Source organism: Punica granatum, chromosome 2 (genome assembly GCF_007655135.1).
Source record: "Punica granatum isolate Tunisia-2019 chromosome 2, ASM765513v2, whole genome shotgun sequence".
Classification (NCBI taxonomy): Eukaryota; Viridiplantae; Streptophyta; class Magnoliopsida; order Myrtales; family Lythraceae; genus Punica; species Punica granatum.
This window is the reverse complement of record NC_045128.1, coordinates 6862383-6883861: the sequence shown is the minus strand read 5'-3', so window position 1 is coordinate 6883861 and position 21479 is coordinate 6862383. Positions and strand designations below refer to the sequence as shown.

Genomic DNA, 21479 nt, shown 5'->3' with positions numbered 1-21479 from the left:
AGGACTATGGCACGGGCTTGTCCTGCTTTGTCAGATTGGCTTCTGGCCCCTACTGGCCATCAGACATTCAGAACACATACAACCGCAAATGGCGCAAACACAACCTTTTAATCAACCTTAACTTTTGACACAATAATATTAGAGTGGACTTGTAATTCCTTTTCTTAAGAACCAGGAAACAAAAAAGACACATACACATCAAATGCCTCATCCTTCCTCCACCACTAATACTGAGAACAGGTATTTCACTAAATTCAGCCCCTGCATTATCTTGGACAGTCGTTTTTTTATCACTAAAACTTCCCATTTCCTATCTTAAAAAACACACCTGACGACCAAAGTTTTATTTGCTCTATCCAAATTCGTGTAATTGGTCCATCAATCCATGGTCATGGGCTGCATTATGCAGCATCTGAAACGGGCCTTCCGGACGGTCGTCAAGATCTCAGTCTCTGCCTCTTCAAGCAACCGGACGACCTCGGTGAAGGGGGGCCTCACGTTGGGGTTGGCGTCCCAGCAACGGGTCATGATCTCCCCGAGGACTGGCAGGCAGTCATTGGGGATGATGGGGCGGATGTTCTTGTTCACAACCGCAAAAGCCGCCTGCACCGCCGTCATGTTCTGGAAAGGGAGCATCCCTGTGATCAGCTCCCATAGCACAATCCCAAAACTGTACACGTCCACCTTCTGGGTGTAGGGCCTGTGCTGGATCATCTCCCTGCATTGCACCACGCAAAACAGCATAGAAAACACAACAAAGACGACACAGATCAATCTTTTTTTTATTTTGCCTCTCAAAAGAAGGATCAATCGGTTTCTGAGAATTTCTTAATATCTAGATGGATGTACACCATGCACAGAATCCAACTGTCTGCCATATCCAATGGTTAACGAAATGTGGCAATCAAAACAAACATTAATATTATTTACTGCTATTACTCAATGGATAGGTGAGAGATTTTAAGCTGAGCATGTAATTGTTCTTCACTTCATAAATGATATAGACAAGATAAGAACGATTGTCATCTATCAATTGTTATGATAATACTTTCCATAAACAACGACAACATAAGAGGGACAATGGATCTAACAAAGTAATTTGACATTAGACTGTTCAACTATCAGTCTATTTCAATCAGACAACAGAAGAAACCGAACAATAAAGGAGTCTTTCATCCATTAGGAATATAAAAGACAAAAGCCAATGCATTTCATATTTTTCTAAGACTTATTTTTTAGTCATCCATGTGGTTTAGGTCAGCTACTCCTTCCCCGGTGTCCCGTTTGTCATCGCAAATCTTTACTGCTTATATAAGCATCCATCACTTAGCACACTTGCACATTGTGTTGCTTTATAGAAATATTATTGGGACAATTCCAATCATTCAGTTTTCACAAATCACAGCTTCCTGATACTGAGTACCCTATTTGCTTGAAATGCAGTGCCTTGTTTTAATCATCTACATTTTGTAGTGTCTTGCACAAAAATGTAAAACGCAAATACCTACTCTCTATTTTGAATTCTAATAGCATATTTTCCACTATGATTAATATGGACAAAATAATTGTACTAACAACAATTCCTGCTTGAATTGCTTTCTATTGAAAGGTTACTATTCCGACAAAAAGGGCCATTATGACAACACTGACAATATCATAATTAATCATTTTCCCTGACTAATTAAACGACCATATATTTCCATTCATAAGATTTTGGTTTATGGATTTCCAAAACATCCAATCTTCTTGCTAGGAAGAGTATTAGGCTATACGATACAATGGTCACTCATCTCATCTATATACATGAGTTGTATGCAACACTGTGCTCAAGTCTACAAGGCAAGTCTATGACATGACCAAAACAGCAGGAAATTTGACAAACGCAATCAAGAGACAAGTTGAAATTACACAACGTATTGGCAAAAGAAGCATGCTGCATCGGGGATCTGACAAAAGGAAGTTAACAGTCCTTTTTTCCAGTTAAAAGTCTCAAAGGAGTGGAGAGCCTTACGGAGCCATCCAGCGGTATGTCCCTGTCTCTGGTGTCATTCCTTCAGTCTGTACCTCAATTCGAGCCACTCCAAAGTCAGCAATCTTAATAGATTTATCAGAAAAGATTAGAAGGTTGTCAGACTTCAAGTCTCTATGAATCAGCCCGAGTCCATGAACATATGCCATGCCCCTGGCAACATCCAAAGCCTGCCTAATAGCCAGTTTTAGCGGAACAGACCGGTTTTGCCGTTTCATTAAGAATTGCCGAACTGACCCCCCCTTTGCATATTCAGTAACAATACACCAGACCATAGGCTTACGGCATGCACCAATAAACCGAACAATGTTTGGATGCTTCAACCTAGCCAACATCCTCACTTCCTGCTGAAACTGTTGCTCCATCAGCTGTGCCCTCTCAGGATCGTTCTCTGGCCTCTCCAAGATCTTGATTGCAACCTCCTCCCCATTGTAAGTACCTCTGTAGAGCTTCCCGAAAGCTCCCTGAGCAAAAGGTTGCCCCATGTTAAGCTTCCTCAAATCTATGGTCCACTCATCATAATTCTCAAGTCCCAAGGTGGGATAACTGCTGTCCATGAGAGCTTGTGCCAGAGCATCATCACTCAGAGCATGCGTCACCCTTCCCCTGCGATAATTAACACTCTGTGCCACCGAGTAGTCATCATTAGCACGCCTCCGCTTTTCCTGGTGTTTCAGAATGTGAGTATGGGAATCACTAGAACTGACACTACTATCTACAGACATGGCCACAGAACCTCCGCCATTACTTGTCTGAAGGCTCGCCAGGCTATCAATCGACATGTTGGAACCCTCATTGAGTACATGATAAAACCCTGGGGACAGATCATAATAGTTGCTGTCATGGTGTTTCAGGCCTATAATCCCGGTAAACCTTTGGGCCCCGTCCAACATTTTCCTTCGCCACAAGAAATAAAGGCTCCCGGTTCCAGCTCAGTTCTTCTGCATTGTGTTTGTAGAAGCCACTTCAATCATCCCCCAACCAACCAAAGCCCATTGAAAAGCCCTTTGAAAGCAAACAGCAGTTACTTCAGCAAAATCTTCAAAAGCAGAGGTACTGACAAGAAACGCTCTTATTGAGGAAATAAAAAACGTTACACCGAACCATGACCGTGAGGGGTACCTAGGCAACCCAACAAAACAAGACCCTTACTTGACCCCCAACCCAAAAAAAAAAAAAAAAAGCCTTCTTCGACTATACAGAAACAAGCAACGGCTAAATCCTGACCTTAAACCGTCAAAATCTATATGGAAATGCTAACTCAAGCACGAGAAACAAGCAGAAAGCCCTCTAAAGCTGTGCCGTTTATATCACTTCCGGAGAAATTCGAGAGTAACACAGAGCCGTTCAAGGATCAAACCAGATATCTACGACATACTGCGAGTACTCGAACAAGAAATGATTCATTCAGAGGGGAAGAGACCCGCGAGATTCCTCAAGACCAAAACTTTCAGCTGAACCAAGACCTACATGACATATAGAAGTCACAGCAAACGTAAAAGAAGCAAAAAACTCTGCAAAACAATCGAAGCAGCAACCAACACCAACCGATTAGCCGATTCAGAGAGAGAAATTCACCTCGATCGGCCCTCTGATTACCCGATTCCGCCGGGAAGAACTTGGCAATCGAAAACTCCGAGCTGACAGAGCCTTCAACCCTGCTTCACCAAGCGGATGTGGTGGGTCGGGCAGCTCAAAAGAAGAAGAAGAAGAAGAAGAAGAAGAAGAAGATCGAAGGTAGAAATGGAAGAGAAAATCGACAGAGGGTTATGAATGAATCAAACACAGTGGTCTGGTCTTGTGGTCTTACCTTCCGCTTTGGCTGTGCTTCAATTTTATTTTTATTTTTTCTTTTTTATCTGTAAGAAATAAAAAGCACGTAATGCTTTATTTGGCATTTAAAATGAGTTTTAACTCAATTCTATTTTAATTTGAATACATATAAATTAATTGAGTTACAATGATTGTATTGTTGAATTATGAGAAAAAAATATAAAAAAATAATGAATAGTTGAAAGAAAGTAATAATTGTATTATTGAATTGTAAAAAAAATAATGAATAGTAAAGAAAATTTAGTATTAAAATTAAATTGAATAGTAAAAAAATTAAAAAAAATAAAAAAATAATAATTATATTATTGAATTGAAAATAATCGATATTAAATGTAATATAATTAAAAATAAGTTGTAAAATCAAATGTAGGATAATTTTAGCAATGAATACCGAACCAGAGATTTCTTAGCTTTGACGTTTGGTCAACGTCTTATACGGCTACTGCATTCCACTAAAATCTATTTCTTTTTCTCACCTTTTTCGTTGTTTATTATTATTTATTTTTTATCAAATTATTATTATTATTATTATTCCATCTTTTTTATAGATATATATATATATATTCTATTTTTGTAATAAGTGTCTGCACGTATCCCAAAACCAATGGTTCTGAACATTCTGATTCAGTGATTCTGATCCAAAATCTTTGTTAACTTGCTGGGTCGGAATGGAATGTTTTCCTTTTTGCTGCTGTTTGACCGGTGCTCAAGTATAGTTGACCGGCGACGTCCTGGCCGGGGTGTCGTCCGGTTGTTGCACGGCGAAACAACCGGTGCGAGTGTCGTACTAGGTTTATCGAGATGATTGTAAAAACTGAAAACTGACTCTGGATACTCTGTTAGTGTTAACAGTTTTCTATAACCGGAAGGCGGTCGACTGGTGTTCGAGTTTCTAAGTTGTACGATACATTGGATGACCTGTTTCGTTTGCCGAGTTCTAATCTAGAAAATCCAACACGTGACCTTTTATCGCGATTAATTTGCAATTTCAAGCTCCTCATCATTGAGATATCACCATACTCACGGAGTTGATACGAGACTATCCCAAAAATGCAGGGCACTGTGAGGTCCCAGAAAGATGAGATTTATGCTATAACGATCGAAGTCTTGAATCTTATATGTTGGTGATATTACAACAAAAATATTTATTTCAGTATTATTTCCAGAGGAAAAATAAAAACAAAAAGATTGAGGTGGATCGGTTTATTATAAGCAGTAAAAAGCTCTCCTATTTTGGTTCATAAGATTGAACCAAAAAACATTTTAGTTCAAGATCAAAATTTTTACATCTCATTAAAGAGGGTGTAGCGCAATAATACACTCCCTCGCCTGGTAACTAAGAAGTCTCATGTTCGATACTCAAATAGAACTATCTATCCGTGCTTCTTTATTATATAAAACATTTTTATCTCTTTATACTAAATTTATAGGGCTCTCTAAAAAAATAGTTACATCCCAAATATTGATTTCCAAAATGGAAAGTTATTTACTTTAAGAAAAAAGGAATAACTCTTTTACTGACCAAATCTTTTAGTTTATTGGAAATTAGATCTATGAAGAATGGAATCGAAAGTGAACGGAAATATTTGGAGTAGAATCAAGATTTTAACCAATCAGCCATTCGGTAACATTGAACCATTTCGACAGGTCGTCCTTTTCCATCATAAGATTAGGAAAAGTCTAACGTGTAATTACTTTAAAGTAATTGTAGCTTACATGCAAAATATAAATTACTTAAGGTGATAGCAAGTCGCTCCATATTATGGGCTTCAGCCCCTTCATCTACCGAAAAAAGTCGCTCCATATTAAGTATTCTTTAATAAATCGCTCCATATTAAATAAATTACATATATTTCAAGTAATTTACATGTGTTTTATGAAATTAGTTTGAATAAATTACATCAGTTTCTAGTAAATTATTTATATTTGGACTAGATTACGTGGGATTCGAAGATTATTTACCTTGATAGTGAACTAGCTGCATGAATTTAGAAAAAAAATTACTTAAATTTATAATAAGATACTTAATTGCAATATATCATTATATTGATGATTACAGCATATAATTTTCCCAGCAGTTTGAGGTGGCTGATTGAGCTTCTGAGGGCGTCCAGGCAGTACTGCAATTTGGAGAACATTGAAGGGCAAAACTGTCATTAGATAACCGAAGCTAATCCCACCCGAAAGGAATAGCCATGGAGGACCTTCCGCCAATTCCGGAAATGGATGCGTCATGCATATTACTGAATTAGCGCTCTCGTCCAGAAATTAGAGAAGTTCCGAATTCCGCTCGGAATAAGTTCCGGATCGAATCGGGATTCTCTCCACCAATATGACATAAAAACATGGCTCATATCTAATTTTCATTTGTCTTTTTTCAATACAAAAGAAATCCGTGAGACTAAAAAATCATATTCGGGGGAAGGTCATAAAGAATGGGAATCGACCAGGGGACCTCTAGTACTAAATATGGATCAATGTAGAGTGTAGAGTGCCACAAGAACTTGTTTCATAATTACAATTAGAAAACAGAAAGGTATTGATTTTGCCCCAATTTTGTCCAATGCATTCATTAGATCAAATAAAGTAAAATATAAATTTATTTATCTTATTCGGAATAACAAGAAGTGCGAGACCTCGTTTATTTGACTATGACCTAAACACCTTGTGTTCTTTCGGCCTATATTATGAATTGTGATCCTACACATCCAAACATATAAAAAATAGTGATTAGCAAAAAAGATAATAAAATGAAAAACCTACTCTACCCCTAGAACTGGGGATAAGAATATAATACAGGATCTTGATTCTGACCTGCCCAAAATTTGTAGTGAGAATGGAAAAAAGAATATCTATACACATATATAATCTACTTCTATAGGAATAATGGTTCCAAGTAATTAAATAAAATATCAAGGTCAGAATACTTACACGTTTTTCCTTTCTAGTTACAAGAAAGGTCCAGAAATCGGATCAATAAAAGGAAAATGAAAGAGACACCAAAAGCCTTATTAATATAAAGGGCAAATTACAAAAAAAAAATTAAATTTTATAAAACGTCTCAATTTTGTCTTAAATTTTACTTTGTAACAAAAAAATCTCATGTTTTGATAATCGTCTTAAATTTGACCTCTGTTACTATTCCGTTAAGATTTCTATCTATTTGCATACGTGAATTTTATGGGACTTGCCAAATTTGAACATCATTTGATCATATTCTATTTTTTTAACCTAATTTTTCATAAAAATCTCAATTTTGTTCTAGATTTTGATCTGTAATTTTAAAAAAATATATGTCAACACTCCGTTTTAATCCACCGACTCCAGGAGAGAATATCAATAGCATTCCTGACTACAGCTCGAAAACTATTATAGAAAAAGACCCAACAAACTCATGGTTACTATTCATAATTGGGTCAGCCGGGTTATTTTTTACCGATGCCAAATCTGAGACAATTATCAAAATATGTTGTTTTTTTGTTAAAAAGTAAAATTTAGGACAAAACTGAGACGTTTTACAAAATTTAGATTTTTTTTTTGTAATTTGCCATAATATAAATGAAATTTTACCATAAGAAGGAGTCTTGTTGCAGTGACACAAGACGTCATCCGTAACCAAGAGGTCATGAGTTTGATTCTACTAATGAGACTCATATGTCAATTTATTTAGCTTTATTTTCTTTTCTTATACTAAACTTATGTGCCTCCCATATTACCCAAAAAAATGAAATCTACCAACCAACGTAGATTGATTCAAGTAGGTTCGACGCTTCTTTAGCGTAAATAAGGTCTCGGCAAGGTTTCGAGTTCGAGTTCTTGTCAAGGTCTCGAGTTCGAGTTTCTTGTGAATGCATAAAAATTCACGCTGGAAGAATTTTACCTCTAAGTGACCCGGCTCAACTGGATTAGTTGGGGCCAATTGTGCTTTTCACACCTACATTAGTCAGGACCAATTAAGCTTTTCAAATCGAAAAAAAATGAAATCTACCAACATGGATTAATTCAAGCGATTCGATGTTTGTTCCCCTACCGCTTGCTCCCATGAAGTAAGATCTCGAATTCGAGTTTTGTGAATTGAGAAAATTCTAAATGAGAATGCTTACCCCTTAGTGAATTGATCCGATTCAAACTGGATTAGTCGTTGCATTAACTAACCGCTTCTAATTCTTCTTACCTGCATGCCTCATCTGAATTCCCATTTGCACGCAAAATCTTGACTTTGGTGTCTGCAGCAAAGGAGCGAAACTCATCCCTACTTTATTAGGCAACAAGAATGAACGTCCGTTTCTTCTACACATATAATATAAGCTGTATTAATTCTTTTCCACCAAGCTATGGCAGTATCTCAGTAATTTGTGGACAACTCCGATGTGCTTGACCAACCCATCTACAAGCTTACACTGATTGGTAAGGTAAGGAAGAGCAAAATCACCTTGACAATAGGTGATCGATTATATAATATATAAAAATGTATGGTCCAAGAAAACGCCACGACATAGTTGAGTTTAAATGTAGAGAAAAATGACAGGGCAATTATCATGTTCAACGAGAGCTATATATGCAGTATTTATTCGATACATCTTTCATGTGTGTGTATATATATATACATAATTTGATGGATCGTGTGAATACCTGGTAATGAAAATTAAATCAGAGAAGGGGGTGGTGTGAACGCATTTTCTTCTTTAGATATTTCGAGTTATAATACTTTTTATTTATATTTTTCTTTGCTAAATGTACGAGCCCCTCTTGTAATTATTAAAAAAAAAAGAAAAGTTGATTCACGAACACCTTTATCTCGAGTAAAAAATATTATGCAGCTGCACTTATATACATACACATATATATACATATATACCTCTATATATATATATATATATATTTCACACAATAAGCTCGATTTAGCAGGACATCTCCTCCATAATTCTCTACTCCCTCGTGATATGATAAGATTCCCTTTCCTGGTTGGACACGTTGCTATGCAAATGAATGTGTGCGGGGTTCGGGATAATAGACTAATAGCACTCGCGTTAGGTTCAAAATTAAGAGGTATTTGTACAAAACATTCTGTCTCCTTTATTTTCCTTCCTCACTTCATCACTTCACCTCTTAAGTAATATATATATATATATATATATATATTGTGTGTAACGAATGATATATTATATGTTATTGTATCAACATAAAAGATTTTATTTTTTTAACAATAAATTATATGTGATAATTCTAAAAACTCATGTTGATTTAAGAAATTTTTATTGACATATAAACAAGTCATGTGATATGTCCACTACATATAAATTTTCTCCTCTTAAGCTCATATGAGCTTATCTTGCCTGAGATGTGAATCATCCAAGGCACATTAGCATGGCATACTTATCCTATTCGAATCGAGTTTGAAACCAAACCTTTCCTCATGATGATAGATAGGACAATTCATGTGAGATTCAATATAAATCTAACTTTCTATTCACTCATGCAATCCGGGCAGTCTGGGGACCACCATAACAGGAAAAAAATGCAAAAATATATGTATTTACGAGTGACATATACAAGTCAATTACCGACAATCTCCTATCGATCGCCGGCCGTCCATCGAAAGGCCAAGATTGATCTGATGATCTCCTCATTTCCCATCTCAATGATGTGTCCACATATACATATATATAACTTCGTAATAAATGAGCCAAGAAATCTCGTTTCTGGTCAATTGATGGGCAGCACGGAAAGATCTCATTTATCTGTACCTGCAAATATCATGTCCATTAGACACTTGGCATCAACATCAATGTTTAATTAATTATATATATAGACATATGGCATGAAAATTACATGTAAACATGAATATCTTTTAAGTGGTTCGACAGTTATTATTATCTTTAATTAAGATATTGGATGTCAATGAAAATTGATTCAAGTGTTTTAACACTTACGGATCGTTTAGATTCGGAGTTAAAGTCAACGAAACTTTAACTTTAACTTTAACTGAGGAAGAAGATAAAGGTTTGTGAGCCCATCAGTTTGACTTTAAATAAAATAAATGGATGTAGTAGATAATTGTGTATAATGAGATTGTGTGTTTGAATAAGATATGGGACTCACCAATTTGACTTTTCAAATGTGTGTTTTGTTGTGTAGTGTAGAGTTAAAGTTAAAGTTAAAATCATGGTGATTTTAACTTCGAATCCAAACAGGGCTTATTTTCTTTAACAAAAGTATCGCATCTTAGTCTTGTGAAAAAAAACTTTCACATTGATAGAGCTTAATCTTTTAATAAATTTATGGACTCGATCTTGAAATAGTAGGGATATATTGAAATTTTAATATAAAGTGGTACACGCTCGAAAAAAATATTCACAATTAGTATAATTTTACTTATGGACCAATGAATTAAACTAGTCGGAATCACTTGAACTTTCATATATCATGATACATACGGAGAAGCAACAAAAGATTTGCCACTATTATTACAATATTTCTGATTTTTCCATTTCAGTGGGTAAACATAATCCATGATTTTTCTCCATTCAACTGCACAATTTCATTTTCCACGAGTAAAAAGAAAATTAAAACCGTCCAAAATAATAAAAATTACAAAGAAATTAATCGGCTCAATCATAATGATTGATTTAGCCGTTCCTTAGGCTTTGTGAGGGTAGAGGCGGACAGGGAGGCCCTTAGCCGGCATCGGCATGGGGTCGACTATGATCTTCTCCTCCGGCAGCACCTTCTCCCACCGGAACCGCTTGACGAGGTTGTGCATGAACACAAGTATCTCCAGGCGCGCGTACTCCTTCCCGGGGCACATCCTGGGCCCTCCTCCGAATGGGACGAAAGTGTAAGGGGCCGGGCCTTTGCCGTCAAACCTCGAGGGTTCAAACCTCTCCGGGTCGGGAAAGTAATCCGGGCTCCTGTGCGTCGAGTGCGCACTCCAATACAACTGCACCAAACCATATTTCCGGGTTATTATTGACCGGAGAAACAAAGAAAAGAAGAATTATAGGTGGTTTTTCCGGAACCAAACTCAGGTAGGCAGATCTAAGTATACCTTCCAGCCTTTGGGAATGGAGAAGCCATTGAACATGAAGTCGGTTAGGGCTTCCCTGAAAGCACCCTGCAGGGGAGAGGCAAGCCTCAGCACCTCACACGCGACGTTCCACGAGTACCTCATCTTCTGGAGGTCATCCCAGTTCAGCAATTCGCCCGGTGGTTTCGATCTCGCAATCTCCATTTGCTCTGTTCAATCCAAATTTAACCATTATGTCGGTTAGATCGGTGATCAACCGTGTAGAATATGGTTGTGGAGCTGAACGGATATGATATATTTACCTTCGTAGACGCCCTTGTATATGTCGGGAAGCTCCGCAAGGTACTTGACGATGAACGTGCAGGCAGCACTGGCAGTGTCGTGCCCGCCGATCAGCAGTCCAAGGATCTTGTCGGCGATGTCAAGCTCATTCATGTGCTTTCCGTCCTCGTCTGTGGCCAGCAACATGTGGGACAGGATGTCCTGGGTGGGCGACGCGGAACCGTTGGCGAGATCAATCTTCCTCTGCTTGATGATCGCCATGAGCTCCTTCCTGATGAAGTTGGCAGCGTGCTTGGCCTTGTTGAGGGGTGTTCCAGGGAGATCAATCGGGATGGAGAAGATCCCAGAGGCGATGTCGTTGAAGGGGTCAGCGAACTTGGCCACGTGGTCCGGGTCTTCCACGCTCACGAACAGCCTGCAGGCCAACCAGAAGGTGAACCTCTTTGCCAGGGGGAAGACAACAACCTCGTCCTTGTTCTCCCAGCCCATCGAGAAGTGCCTCTGCGCTATGTGGTCCATGATCCCGATGTACCTGTTAGATAATAGATGAGTCAATCAGGCCTAGCTCGTGGTCATGTTCAAACTTTTCAAACAGTCGCGATAAATTGTGATACCCAATCTCTTATAACACGTTGATTTCTTTATATATTCCGATGCAAGACACAATGACTCTCAACAATATAGTTTAAACGTTTTTTCTTGTTTTCGGTCACAAGAAAAAAATTATATACAGTTTAAAACTTTTAGATCAGCAAAGACGTCAGTCTAGGAATTTCATGGATGCGTACCTTTGGAGCGCCTCGGGTTTAAGGAAGTTGGGGAGCATCTTGCGCATCTTCTTGGCCTCGTCCTGGGAGGAGGTCTGGAGGGACGAGGGGAACACCTTGTTGACGGAGTCGGGCCACCACGCAGTCACGAGCTTGTTCTCGTTGGAGAAGAGGAACTTGTTGCCGGCGGCGCCGCAGAAGACGGCGGTGGGCTCAGCGAGGATGGAGGTCTTGAATAGCTCGGACGAGTACTTGTACATGCGGTCGAAGAAGAACTTCTCCGGGTGGCCCTTCCATCCGTCGGACAGGAACTCGAGGGTCTCCCCGATGAACGGGAGCCCAAACCGGCCCGGCGGGAGGTTGGTGCCCCGGAAGTGGGAGAGGTGCTTGTAGAAGACAACGAAGAGGGAGATGGTGACGAAGGAAACGAAGAAGAGGAGGAGGGAGAGGTAGAAATGCTCCATTGTCGTGTCTTCCCCAAAGAGATCTTTTTCTTTATGTTTTGTGTCCTGATGAGCTTTTGGGTAGCTATGAGTTGCTATATATATATATATATATGAATATGAGAAATTGTATCAGGTATTATAATAATATATGGGTGGGGGTAATTTGGTCATTTTGCATGGGGATTTAGCCAATGGCCGTATACTTAGTAGTAAGAGTCAAATAAGGCTGGCTCCCTTGAATTTAACGCTGTTTATACGGTCATTGAAAACACACTATGTATTTTTTCCATGAGGATATATATATATATATAGGTATGTATATATCTATTAGTCAGTCGGAAATTTATTCAGTTCCGTGGTGAAATCGATCCAGTTGAACATAATCGACTGAAAATGTAACATAATTGATTGTAGTTTATTCCAATCGACTATGTTCATTTTGTAATTGACTATATTCAACTTGGCTGGTTTCGGCTCGAGAGCGGATAAGCTCCCTTAGTCAGTAATATCAGTGAGGAATGTAACACCTAGTCACCTCTACCTCATTGATGGAGTTTGTTTTGTCCGATTACAAGAGGAAGAGGGAATAGAAAAATGCAGTATTAGAGGAGGGAATTGAATCCAAAATCTCTTAATTTTAAGTGAGAATATGGACTATTACATTATATTTTGGCACAAAATACTGGAGTGTTATATAAAACTTTAATTTGTTGCGTGGTTGCACACTTATCCTCATCCCAAACCTCACTAGAGATTTAGATTTGGTTCGCGCCAATGCAATATTTCATGTTCCTTTAATTCCTCCTCCTCTTCTTTCACTAAATCCGTGCATCTCGTAAAAAAAAAACTTTAATTGAAAATTAGAGGTGAAATTATAAAATTAACGGTTGTCCAATTTTACCAAAGAAAAAAATGACAATCTCTATGATAGAAGTAAAGTCATATAATGTTTTCATCTCCTTTCCTGCCCTTTGAGTAAATTTTAATTCGACTCTATTATCTTTGATAAATTAAAATATAATTTCAGTTAATGCTGTTTTTTATGAACCCATTTTCATTTGATTGCTAAATTCAAAAAAAAAAAGAAATGAAAAAGAAAGAAAGCTAGAGAACAATATTTTTATTCGATCGGATTTGGCGCTGCAGTGTAAGCCGGTCTACGTACGTTGACTTCTTAGCATGTGAATTTGCTTGTACCTATAATTAAATATAACATTGTATAATGAGAGAGCTGGGCCTATTGTACCATTTTAATTGTATACTAATGTTTTTTTTATATTAAAATAGTTGAGGTGCTCGTTATGATATCTTGTGAGATATCATGTGAAACAAAATCTTCCGTAGAATAATAGATATATGCACACAGTGTTATACTTTCATTTATGACGATTATAATCTCCTGGTTTAAAATTTAGTCTTCCTTCATTCCATATTATTTCAAGCAGGTCATTTATATTGGGTATGGCTAATTTATGAGAGTTATTTCCCATGGCCTTCCGATAAGATTTTAAAATCAAGATTTCAAGATAAAAACAAACTAAAGTGTAATTTGAAAAAAGCATGTGGCTGAACTTGACTCAGTCGTAAATAATCACTTTTCCATGCAAACACAAAATTCTAGTGTGAGAAAGTGAGAGTATCACAGACACACCCACAGCCAACTTAACTAATAATCAGTCAACAATATTTGGCTCCGAGACTTCGCGCAAAAAGAGATTATATTATAGTCAATTCAAGTGATTATTTTCTCCCAAAAAAAAAAAGGAAAGGAAGTGTTTAAGACACAAAGAGAGAGAAGACAAAGGGCAAAGAAGGTGTGCTTGAAAACGGAATAACATAATTTTGGAATCTTTTGCATCTTGTCGACAGATCGGTCGAGTCAAACAAACCGCAGCATCATATTCACATTGGAAAACCAGTGAAACTAATTGATGCCCATAGAGTCCATTAATACATACACACACACACACATATATATATATATATATATATTATTGATCCATAATATACAAATTAGGGGGATTTACATGATTCTTATATTTTGAATTTTCTTTGGATACTGATGCCATAATTTGTTGGTTATATACTCGCCCGCGGGTCAATTCAAATGTCTGGGCTAATCAAAGGCAGGATTTTCAATGTCCACTTGAGACTGTCACCTTTTAATTTTGAGTAAATTGCACTGGTGATTCAAAATATTTTACAAATATTTTATTATGATCTAAAAAGTTTTTTTCGCTATATGATAGTACAAAATGTTTCAAAGTTGTTTCATGATGGGACAAACCGTCAATTGGCCCTAATGCCGTTAACATTTTGCTGACGTGGCTAGTCCTATGTGTCACTTTTGTTACGTGGAATCAATCATAGTGTGCTACGTCATTTAAGAGAAAATAAAATTTTAAAAAATCCAAAAAAATACAAAAAAAATTTAAAAATACAAAAAAGAGTAAAAATTTTGGAAAAAAATAAAAAAATATTTTAAACTTTTGAAAATTATAAAATTATTTTTAAAAAATTTATAATTTTTTAATTTTTTTTAAATACAAAAAATACAAAAAAAGAGTAAAAATTTTGAAAAAAATAAAAAATTATTTTAAAATTTTGAAAATTATTTTTAAATAATTTAAATTTTTTTAATTTTTTTAAATAATTTTTTTAATTTTACAATTTTTTTATAAAAAATTTAAAATTAAATATTAAAAATTTTTTTTTAATAAAAAATTATTTTAAATTTAAAATTTAAAATTTAAATTAAAAGTTTAAAATTATTTTTTTTTTTAAAATTTAAAATTATTTTTAAGAGTTTTAAAATTTAAAAATTTTAGAATTATTTTAAATTTTTCGGCAACGTCAGTAAGGAGGTGACACGTAGTAGCCACGTCAGCGTCGGCTTGACGGCGTCAAGCTCGAGTTGACGGTTTGTACCATCATGAAACAACTTTGAAACATTTTGTACTATTATGTAGCGAAAAAAACTTTTTGGACCATAATGAAATATTTTGGACCACCGGTGCAATTTACCCTTTAATTTTTCACGAGAAACAATATGATCATCAATCGATTAATTTCACACGATCGGTACCCGCTCTTTAAGTTCGAAATGAAGGAGCAAAAATAACTCTGCTGCCGCTAAAGAGATATATGTAGTTATATAATAATAATAATAATACAGGTGTCATCTTTTGTTCATTCTCTTCTTTTTTTGGTGAATAACTTTGTTCATTTTCTTCACTTGTTTTCATTTGATTATTATTTGTGTTTATTTGATCGTGCAAGCTAGATATAGGTGTCAAAAAGTCATTTCAGTTCTCATATGCTATATATCTTTAGATAATATCTATACATAGTTAATGATTTCATTTATTTTCGATTTTTTTCGAGATTGATGAATTTTCTTTATAATACTTTTTGTGAGATCATACCATGATCCCAATCCATTAATTGGTCGATACTGATCTCCTATCAGATTGTAACTTGCCCTTACCCATTGATGCATAGCATCGAATTATAAGAATGAGTGCTGAGATTTGCATCTGAATAAAATATATAGTTGATTTGTTTTTAGAATAAAATCACCAAAATTTTAATTTTTAATTTTAACTCAACCCATTACATAATAAAATACACATTTTTCAAGTCAAAAATTTTAACTTTAACTTTAACTCAACACACTACGTAATATTTTTTATTTTTCACAATAAAATTTAAAATTACTTTAATTTTAAAATCAAACGCACCGATAAATTCGAGAGTTGAGTTAATATTGCCAGTTTGGTGGGCATGGAATGAAAAGGAATCAAAATTGCTAAGTTAACAAGTTACAAGTACCTAAAATAAAATAAAATAAAAAAATAAAAACAAGTGACAAGACCACGGAAATTATGACTATGAGCTAAGTCCACACTGGTGGTCGGGTCTACTCCATTGTTGGAGTGCTTAACATAAATGCCTGTTTTTGTTGTTTCTCTTTTATCTTTTTCTTTTTATAATAATTATTATTATCATTAATAATTTATTATTGGCTTGTGGTTGTGGGTCATGTATATATATTTGCTTTAATAAGCTTACAGATATCAAGTTCCTCAGTTTTCCTTAATTCTTTCTTCACTTGCTATTTATTTTGATAGACATGAAAAAGTTGGTTCACTCTCAATCAGACAAATATGGGCAGTCGATGATCGATGTCAAGGTCAAATGATAATAATAATAATATCATGTAGTCATTAACTTTTTTTTTGGGCAAATACATACACATGTAATCACTCATTAAAGTTAGTTAAATCGATACTGGAAAATAATAATTTTTTTTAGCTCCTACGTGTTTGTGGTTTTAATTGCATTACATCCAGAATTGAAAGCCGGCTGCTCTTTTAGGACTTATGATAAATTAAGCAATGAAGAGAGGGGTGGGTCTAATTGAAAAATAGGGGTGGTTGAGTCAAATTTGATGGGTTCTTCACTTCTACCATGACGGCCGGTCCCTTGGAATTTAAGTGTTGTTTACTATTACACTTTATTTCATATTATATCATATATATATATATAATATATATGTATGTAAGTTTCTTCAAAACACGACAAATATCCCAAAGGAAAAAAAAAAACGCTTTTAGTTTTTACCCGTGATCAAGTAATTGATTTGGACAAATATTAGTTGTCGGAAGAAAGAGTGATATGTAAGGATTGACATGACAACATCCCCCAAAGCCCCAAGACCTGGGATGGGTGAAACTGAGCACTGATGCCGCATGGAGTAATTTGACATCATATATCTCAGGAGCGGTCACTGCCCTAATAATGAAGTCATCTTCTCTTGGTTCTACAAATCTGCCACAACCTCTTCTCTCCAAGCTGAAGGTCAAGCTATCCTCTCACCCCCTCAATAGCTCTTGACAGAGGCCGGCACAAGGTGTGGATTGAAAATGATGCCCTTGTCCTTGTCGAAGCAATCTTCAAATCCGAGCAAGCACCTTAGGAAATTCGAACAATTATTAGTGATATTTTAGCTTGTTTTCATTTACTCTCGAATTGACGATGTATTTGAATTTCTCGTAAGGATAACCTCTTAGCAAACGACTTGGGCCATGTTAGCTTCATGTCGAATTTTGATTCTTTTGTACCTTTGATGGTTACTCAAACTTTCTTTCAGCTTAATCTAATTTCAATGAATAATACATTTACTTTGGGAAAAAAAAAGAGAAGTCATCTAGTTTCTCACTCAAGTTTTTTTTTTTTATAAATAGTTTCTCACTCATGCTTTTACCAAATGAAACTACTTTCCTTTGCATTTGGTTCATTACATTGCTGATTTGCTTTCATATATTATCATTTGATTTGATTTTCATGAGGAAGAAGAAAATTAGTTATTCGCGTGATCAACAATTTTGATTGCTATTTTTCACGTCATATGATGAGATAAGATCACTGAAAATTTTCTTCAAAACGAAAATCTCATTTCCCTTTCCTGCATATTTCAAATTTAATGCAATTCCTTATTTATGAAGACAAATAAAGGAGTCGTTGCCATACTGAAGCTAATTAACTCCTCAAGTTCAATCTCAAAATGACAGCGATAATATATGATATTTACTCTTTAGTAGACTGATCCGACTCGACTCGATTAATCATAAATCCATTGAATTTTTTGATACCAGGATGCACATCGAAAAAAAAGAAGTGATAATACATACGATTTGGTGTGCAATGTCTCCTTAACTTATATCAGCTCATTTTTGGACATAAATAATAATTGTTTAGTCATGTACTTATGCAATATACGTAATAAATCATAATCTGATTTTCGAACAAAAATGAATTTTTTTTTCAATAGTGATAAGGATTTCATTTATTATTCTGAAAAGTACATAGAAAAAATATTCAAGAAAATTACAAAAAAAAAACATTTGGAATCTCCTAAACAACCCCAAGGAAAAATAAGGTGAAGAACACTCAAATAATCAGCACAATACAATGCAATTAAACCCACACTAGAGCCTCGATCTAAACCTCCTACGGAATAAAAATGAATATGTTTGCTTGGTTTTCTCCAACCTTTGTATTTACTTTTAACTCTTGGGTCAAATGATTCATGTGCAAACCTAAAGTAAAAATGGTATCTTTGAAAAAGTGCACTATTTCTTTTTAGGTTAATTAAAAAGTGAGATTTCAATTCTTGAATCAGTCTACTCCTATTTTTTAATATATATACATATTTATTTATCGAAGTAAGTTTTTTTTTTCCAATTGCAAAAGTAGGTCTTATGCCTAGTATAATCAAATAGAAATCCTAATAACTACTAGAAAGGTACGAGTAGTCCCACAATAATTATCGAATATGAAACTTATTGATTACAGACGAAGATGTGTGTTACTGCGCTACTGCCTCTTTAATTATCAAAGTAATTTTTCCTTATTGGGATATATATAAAAATCGATACATACAAAGAAATTAAGGGCTCTCAAAAAAAAAGGCCCTTAGTAAAAATATTATGAAAATCAACAAGGGCTCTTAGCTAGGATTTTGGTAGTGTGTTATTTTACTTTTCCAACTGAAAATTCGGTTAATTAATGCAAGGAAAGAAGGCCAGCAATGACAAGGACAGAGTTTGCACATGCTCAATACAGCCCTTATAATGATGATGGAACCGTAGGCACAATCTGGTGCTTGAAACAGAGGGCAAGATATCGACTCCTAATTTATTGCTTGATGATCATATACATATCTTCTATTATATCTTATACTATTATTTAAAAAGAATTTATTTTATATCCACCACAACTTTTTCGAAATTAAACTTTATCATTTACATATACTACTAAAATCTCTTCCATTTTCAAGGAAAATATAAAAAAAAATAATGCTTCTCTATTATCTCAAAATCTTATTCCATTATCTTATCCACTGTCCATTTTGAAACATCAATAAATTCTAAAAGGATTTTAAAAGTCTAAGTCAATTTTATTACAATAAGCAATCTTAAGTTTACGTAAAAACGCGATAGCAATGTTAGATACACAAAGCGCGTGGAAAGCACTAGTATCAATTTAAGCCAAGGAAATTTTCAAGGGAAAAACTCCTCCATGGACATGTGGCATAATTTTTAAGTTTTTTAAATATGATTTTTTTTTTCATTTTTCAATTTTTCCTTCTTTGTGTAACTCCTAATTTGAAGTTTTATCTCTCTTTCTTTTCCATGTACCTTTTAAATTTTCTTCTCAATTTTTATTTTTATTTTCATAATATACGCATCATTTTGTAACCTCTACTATTACCTTTGAAATTTGTTTGCACATTTTCTTCATTATCAAATGTTAGGGACAATTTTGGGAGTGACAAACTTATTATACTCGAATTCTTTTTCTTTTATATTTTAATACTCTGATAAGTATGGAAGAAAAAAAAAAGAATCATAAGATCAGTGTATTTATAAAATATTTGAACAACTTATAGAACAATGAAAATACTAGGCTTTCAATAAATTAGCTTTGTATCGTTTTTATAAAAGGTAAAATTCACTCATTTTTTTTTTCTGAGATTTGGAAAAATGATACATAATCTCATTTGTTTAAAAAGTAGGCACTTGACCTAATTTGACTTATTTGACCAACTATTATTTTTTGAGATAAATACAATTTGGGCCATAACTTCTGAATTTTTCACTCAAAACCATACATTTATAATTTTGCCGAATAAGGCCACCATGTTACATAAAATATTTGTCTAAGTCCTTTCCTATTTTTAGAATATGTTCTTTAATTTTTGAAATAAAAAATTGAAAAATCAAACAAAGGTTAAAAATAAAAAGTTGGACAAAGAAAAGGAGAAAGGTCTCCGGCAACATTGGTCCATGTGGGATCAATGAAGTTTGCCACCGCCGTCCTAAAACCATTTGATATGATTATGCGGTTCAAAAAGTGGTATTCTTATCTGTGTATACAATTTTCGGTTTATTGTACTGTTCTCATTCTTGGTGGCCCACCTCCAGACACCATTGTTCAAGACGAGGTTTCTGACATCATCTATTGACATTGTCTAGTCAGCGGTAGTCGGTGACGCCTCATAGACCCGTCCTCTCTTTACTTCTCTCAGTTTGAAGTTTTTCGTTTATTTATAATTTTTATTTCTCAAATTGAAGAAAATATATCAAAAATATATTAAAATTTTACATAATGTGGGCCTTATTCAATAAATATAAAAATATGGCCTCAAAAAGTAAAAACCCCAAACTTATGACCACCATCGGTATTTTTCCCGAAAATAATTATTTGGTCAAATAAGTCAAATGGGTCGAGTATATAAATTTTCAACAATTGACGTTTAGTGTCATTTCTTCGTATCTCAAAAGGTGATTGCATTTTACCCTTATATAAATCTTAATATTGCCATGTCAAAGGACTCTAAAACAATTCTTTAACATGTCATCAAAATTTTATCCAAGCACGACCCATGCTCATTTAGGGTGTGTTTGTTTTATAAACAATGTTCAACTCAACTCCACTTATTTTCAATTCAACATCACAATCATTACTTTTTTTATTTTTAAAATATTTTTAACCATTCAATTCAATTTTTAATATTAAATTCTCTCAACTATTCATTACTTTTTCACAATTTAACAACACAATCATTACTTAATCATTATTTTATCTTAATTATTTATTATTTTTTCACACTTTTTCTCATAATTCAACAATACAATTATTACAAACCAATTAAAACCAAAACTCAACTCAACTCAACTCTCAATCCAAACGCACTAAATGCTCTAATTTCCATGTGTTCCTAAGTGTTAATTTGGATATTGCCATATATTTCACAATTCCAAACTTCTATTTACGAGTTAATTACCATTTTGGTCCTTGAATCATTCATCAACCTTCACAAGTCTTTAAGAAGATTTATGCTGTCAAAATAGTCCTTCAATGTTCATTCCATTGGCAAAATAGTCCAACATCAAATGATCAGTACGAAATGCTAACGTGGCCTATGACCCAGTTAATTTATTTCAAAAAAATTTAAAAAGAAAACATAAAACCAAAACAACGTGATTTCGAGTTTAAGACTAAAAAATTTAGAAAGATAAAAAGAGATT

The 21479-nt window shown here is 34.8% G+C and overlaps 2 protein-coding genes across 3 annotated transcripts; both read right to left on the bottom strand.

Annotated features, from left to right (window-relative positions):
* Window positions 1-89: 89 nt before the first annotated feature.
* LOC116196802 (serine/threonine-protein kinase STY13) lies at window positions 90-3841 on the bottom strand. Of its 2 annotated transcripts, XM_031526706.1 has the most exons (4): window positions 3608-3841; window positions 3408-3495; window positions 2012-3034; window positions 90-718 (listed from the first exon to the last, which is right to left on the bottom strand). In XM_031526706.1, the coding sequence occupies exons 3-4, from the start codon at window positions 2920-2922 to the stop codon at window positions 379-381; spliced, it is 1251 nt and encodes a 416-aa protein (XP_031382566.1). In that variant the 5' UTR covers window positions 2923-3034; window positions 3408-3495; window positions 3608-3841; the 3' UTR covers window positions 90-378. The 2 variants fall into 2 exon arrangements, with proteins under 2 accessions (XP_031382566.1, XP_031382565.1); XM_031526705.1 differs by lacking the exon at window positions 3408-3495 and having other exon boundaries at window positions 3608-3839.
* A 6411-nt stretch (window positions 3842-10252) lies between these two features.
* On the bottom strand, window positions 10253-12475 carry LOC116196799 (beta-amyrin 28-monooxygenase-like). Its single transcript, XM_031526701.1, has 4 exons — window positions 11960-12475; window positions 11192-11703; window positions 10911-11098; window positions 10253-10802 (listed from the first exon to the last, which is right to left on the bottom strand). Exons 1-4 carry the CDS (start codon window positions 12400-12402, stop codon window positions 10503-10505), a joined length of 1443 nt encoding a protein of 480 aa, XP_031382561.1. The 5' UTR covers window positions 12403-12475; the 3' UTR covers window positions 10253-10502.
* Window positions 12476-21479: the final 9004 nt, after the last annotated feature.

What these genes read in the sequence shown, in the direction of transcription:
- LOC116196802 (XM_031526706.1), bottom strand. Translation starts at nt 2,922, where the DNA reads ATGTTGGACGGGGCCCAAAGGTTTACCGGGATTATAGGCCTGAAACAC. An exon ending in ACATACCGCTGGATGGCTCC is followed by an intron (nt 719 to 2,011) that starts GTAAGGCTCTCC and finishes GGTGCAATGCAG; the next exon opens with GGAGATGATCCAGCACAGGC.
- LOC116196799 (XM_031526701.1), bottom strand. Translation starts at nt 12,402, where the DNA reads ATGGAGCATTTCTACCTCTCCCTCCTCCTCTTCTTCGTTTCCTTCGTC. An exon ending in AAACCCGAGGCGCTCCAAAG is followed by an intron (nt 11,704 to 11,959) that starts GTACGCATCCAT and finishes ATTATCTAACAG; the next exon opens with GTACATCGGGATCATGGACC. An exon ending in CCATTCCCAAAGGCTGGAAG is followed by an intron (nt 10,803 to 10,910) that starts GTATACTTAGAT and finishes GGTTTGGTGCAG; the next exon opens with TTGTATTGGAGTGCGCACTC.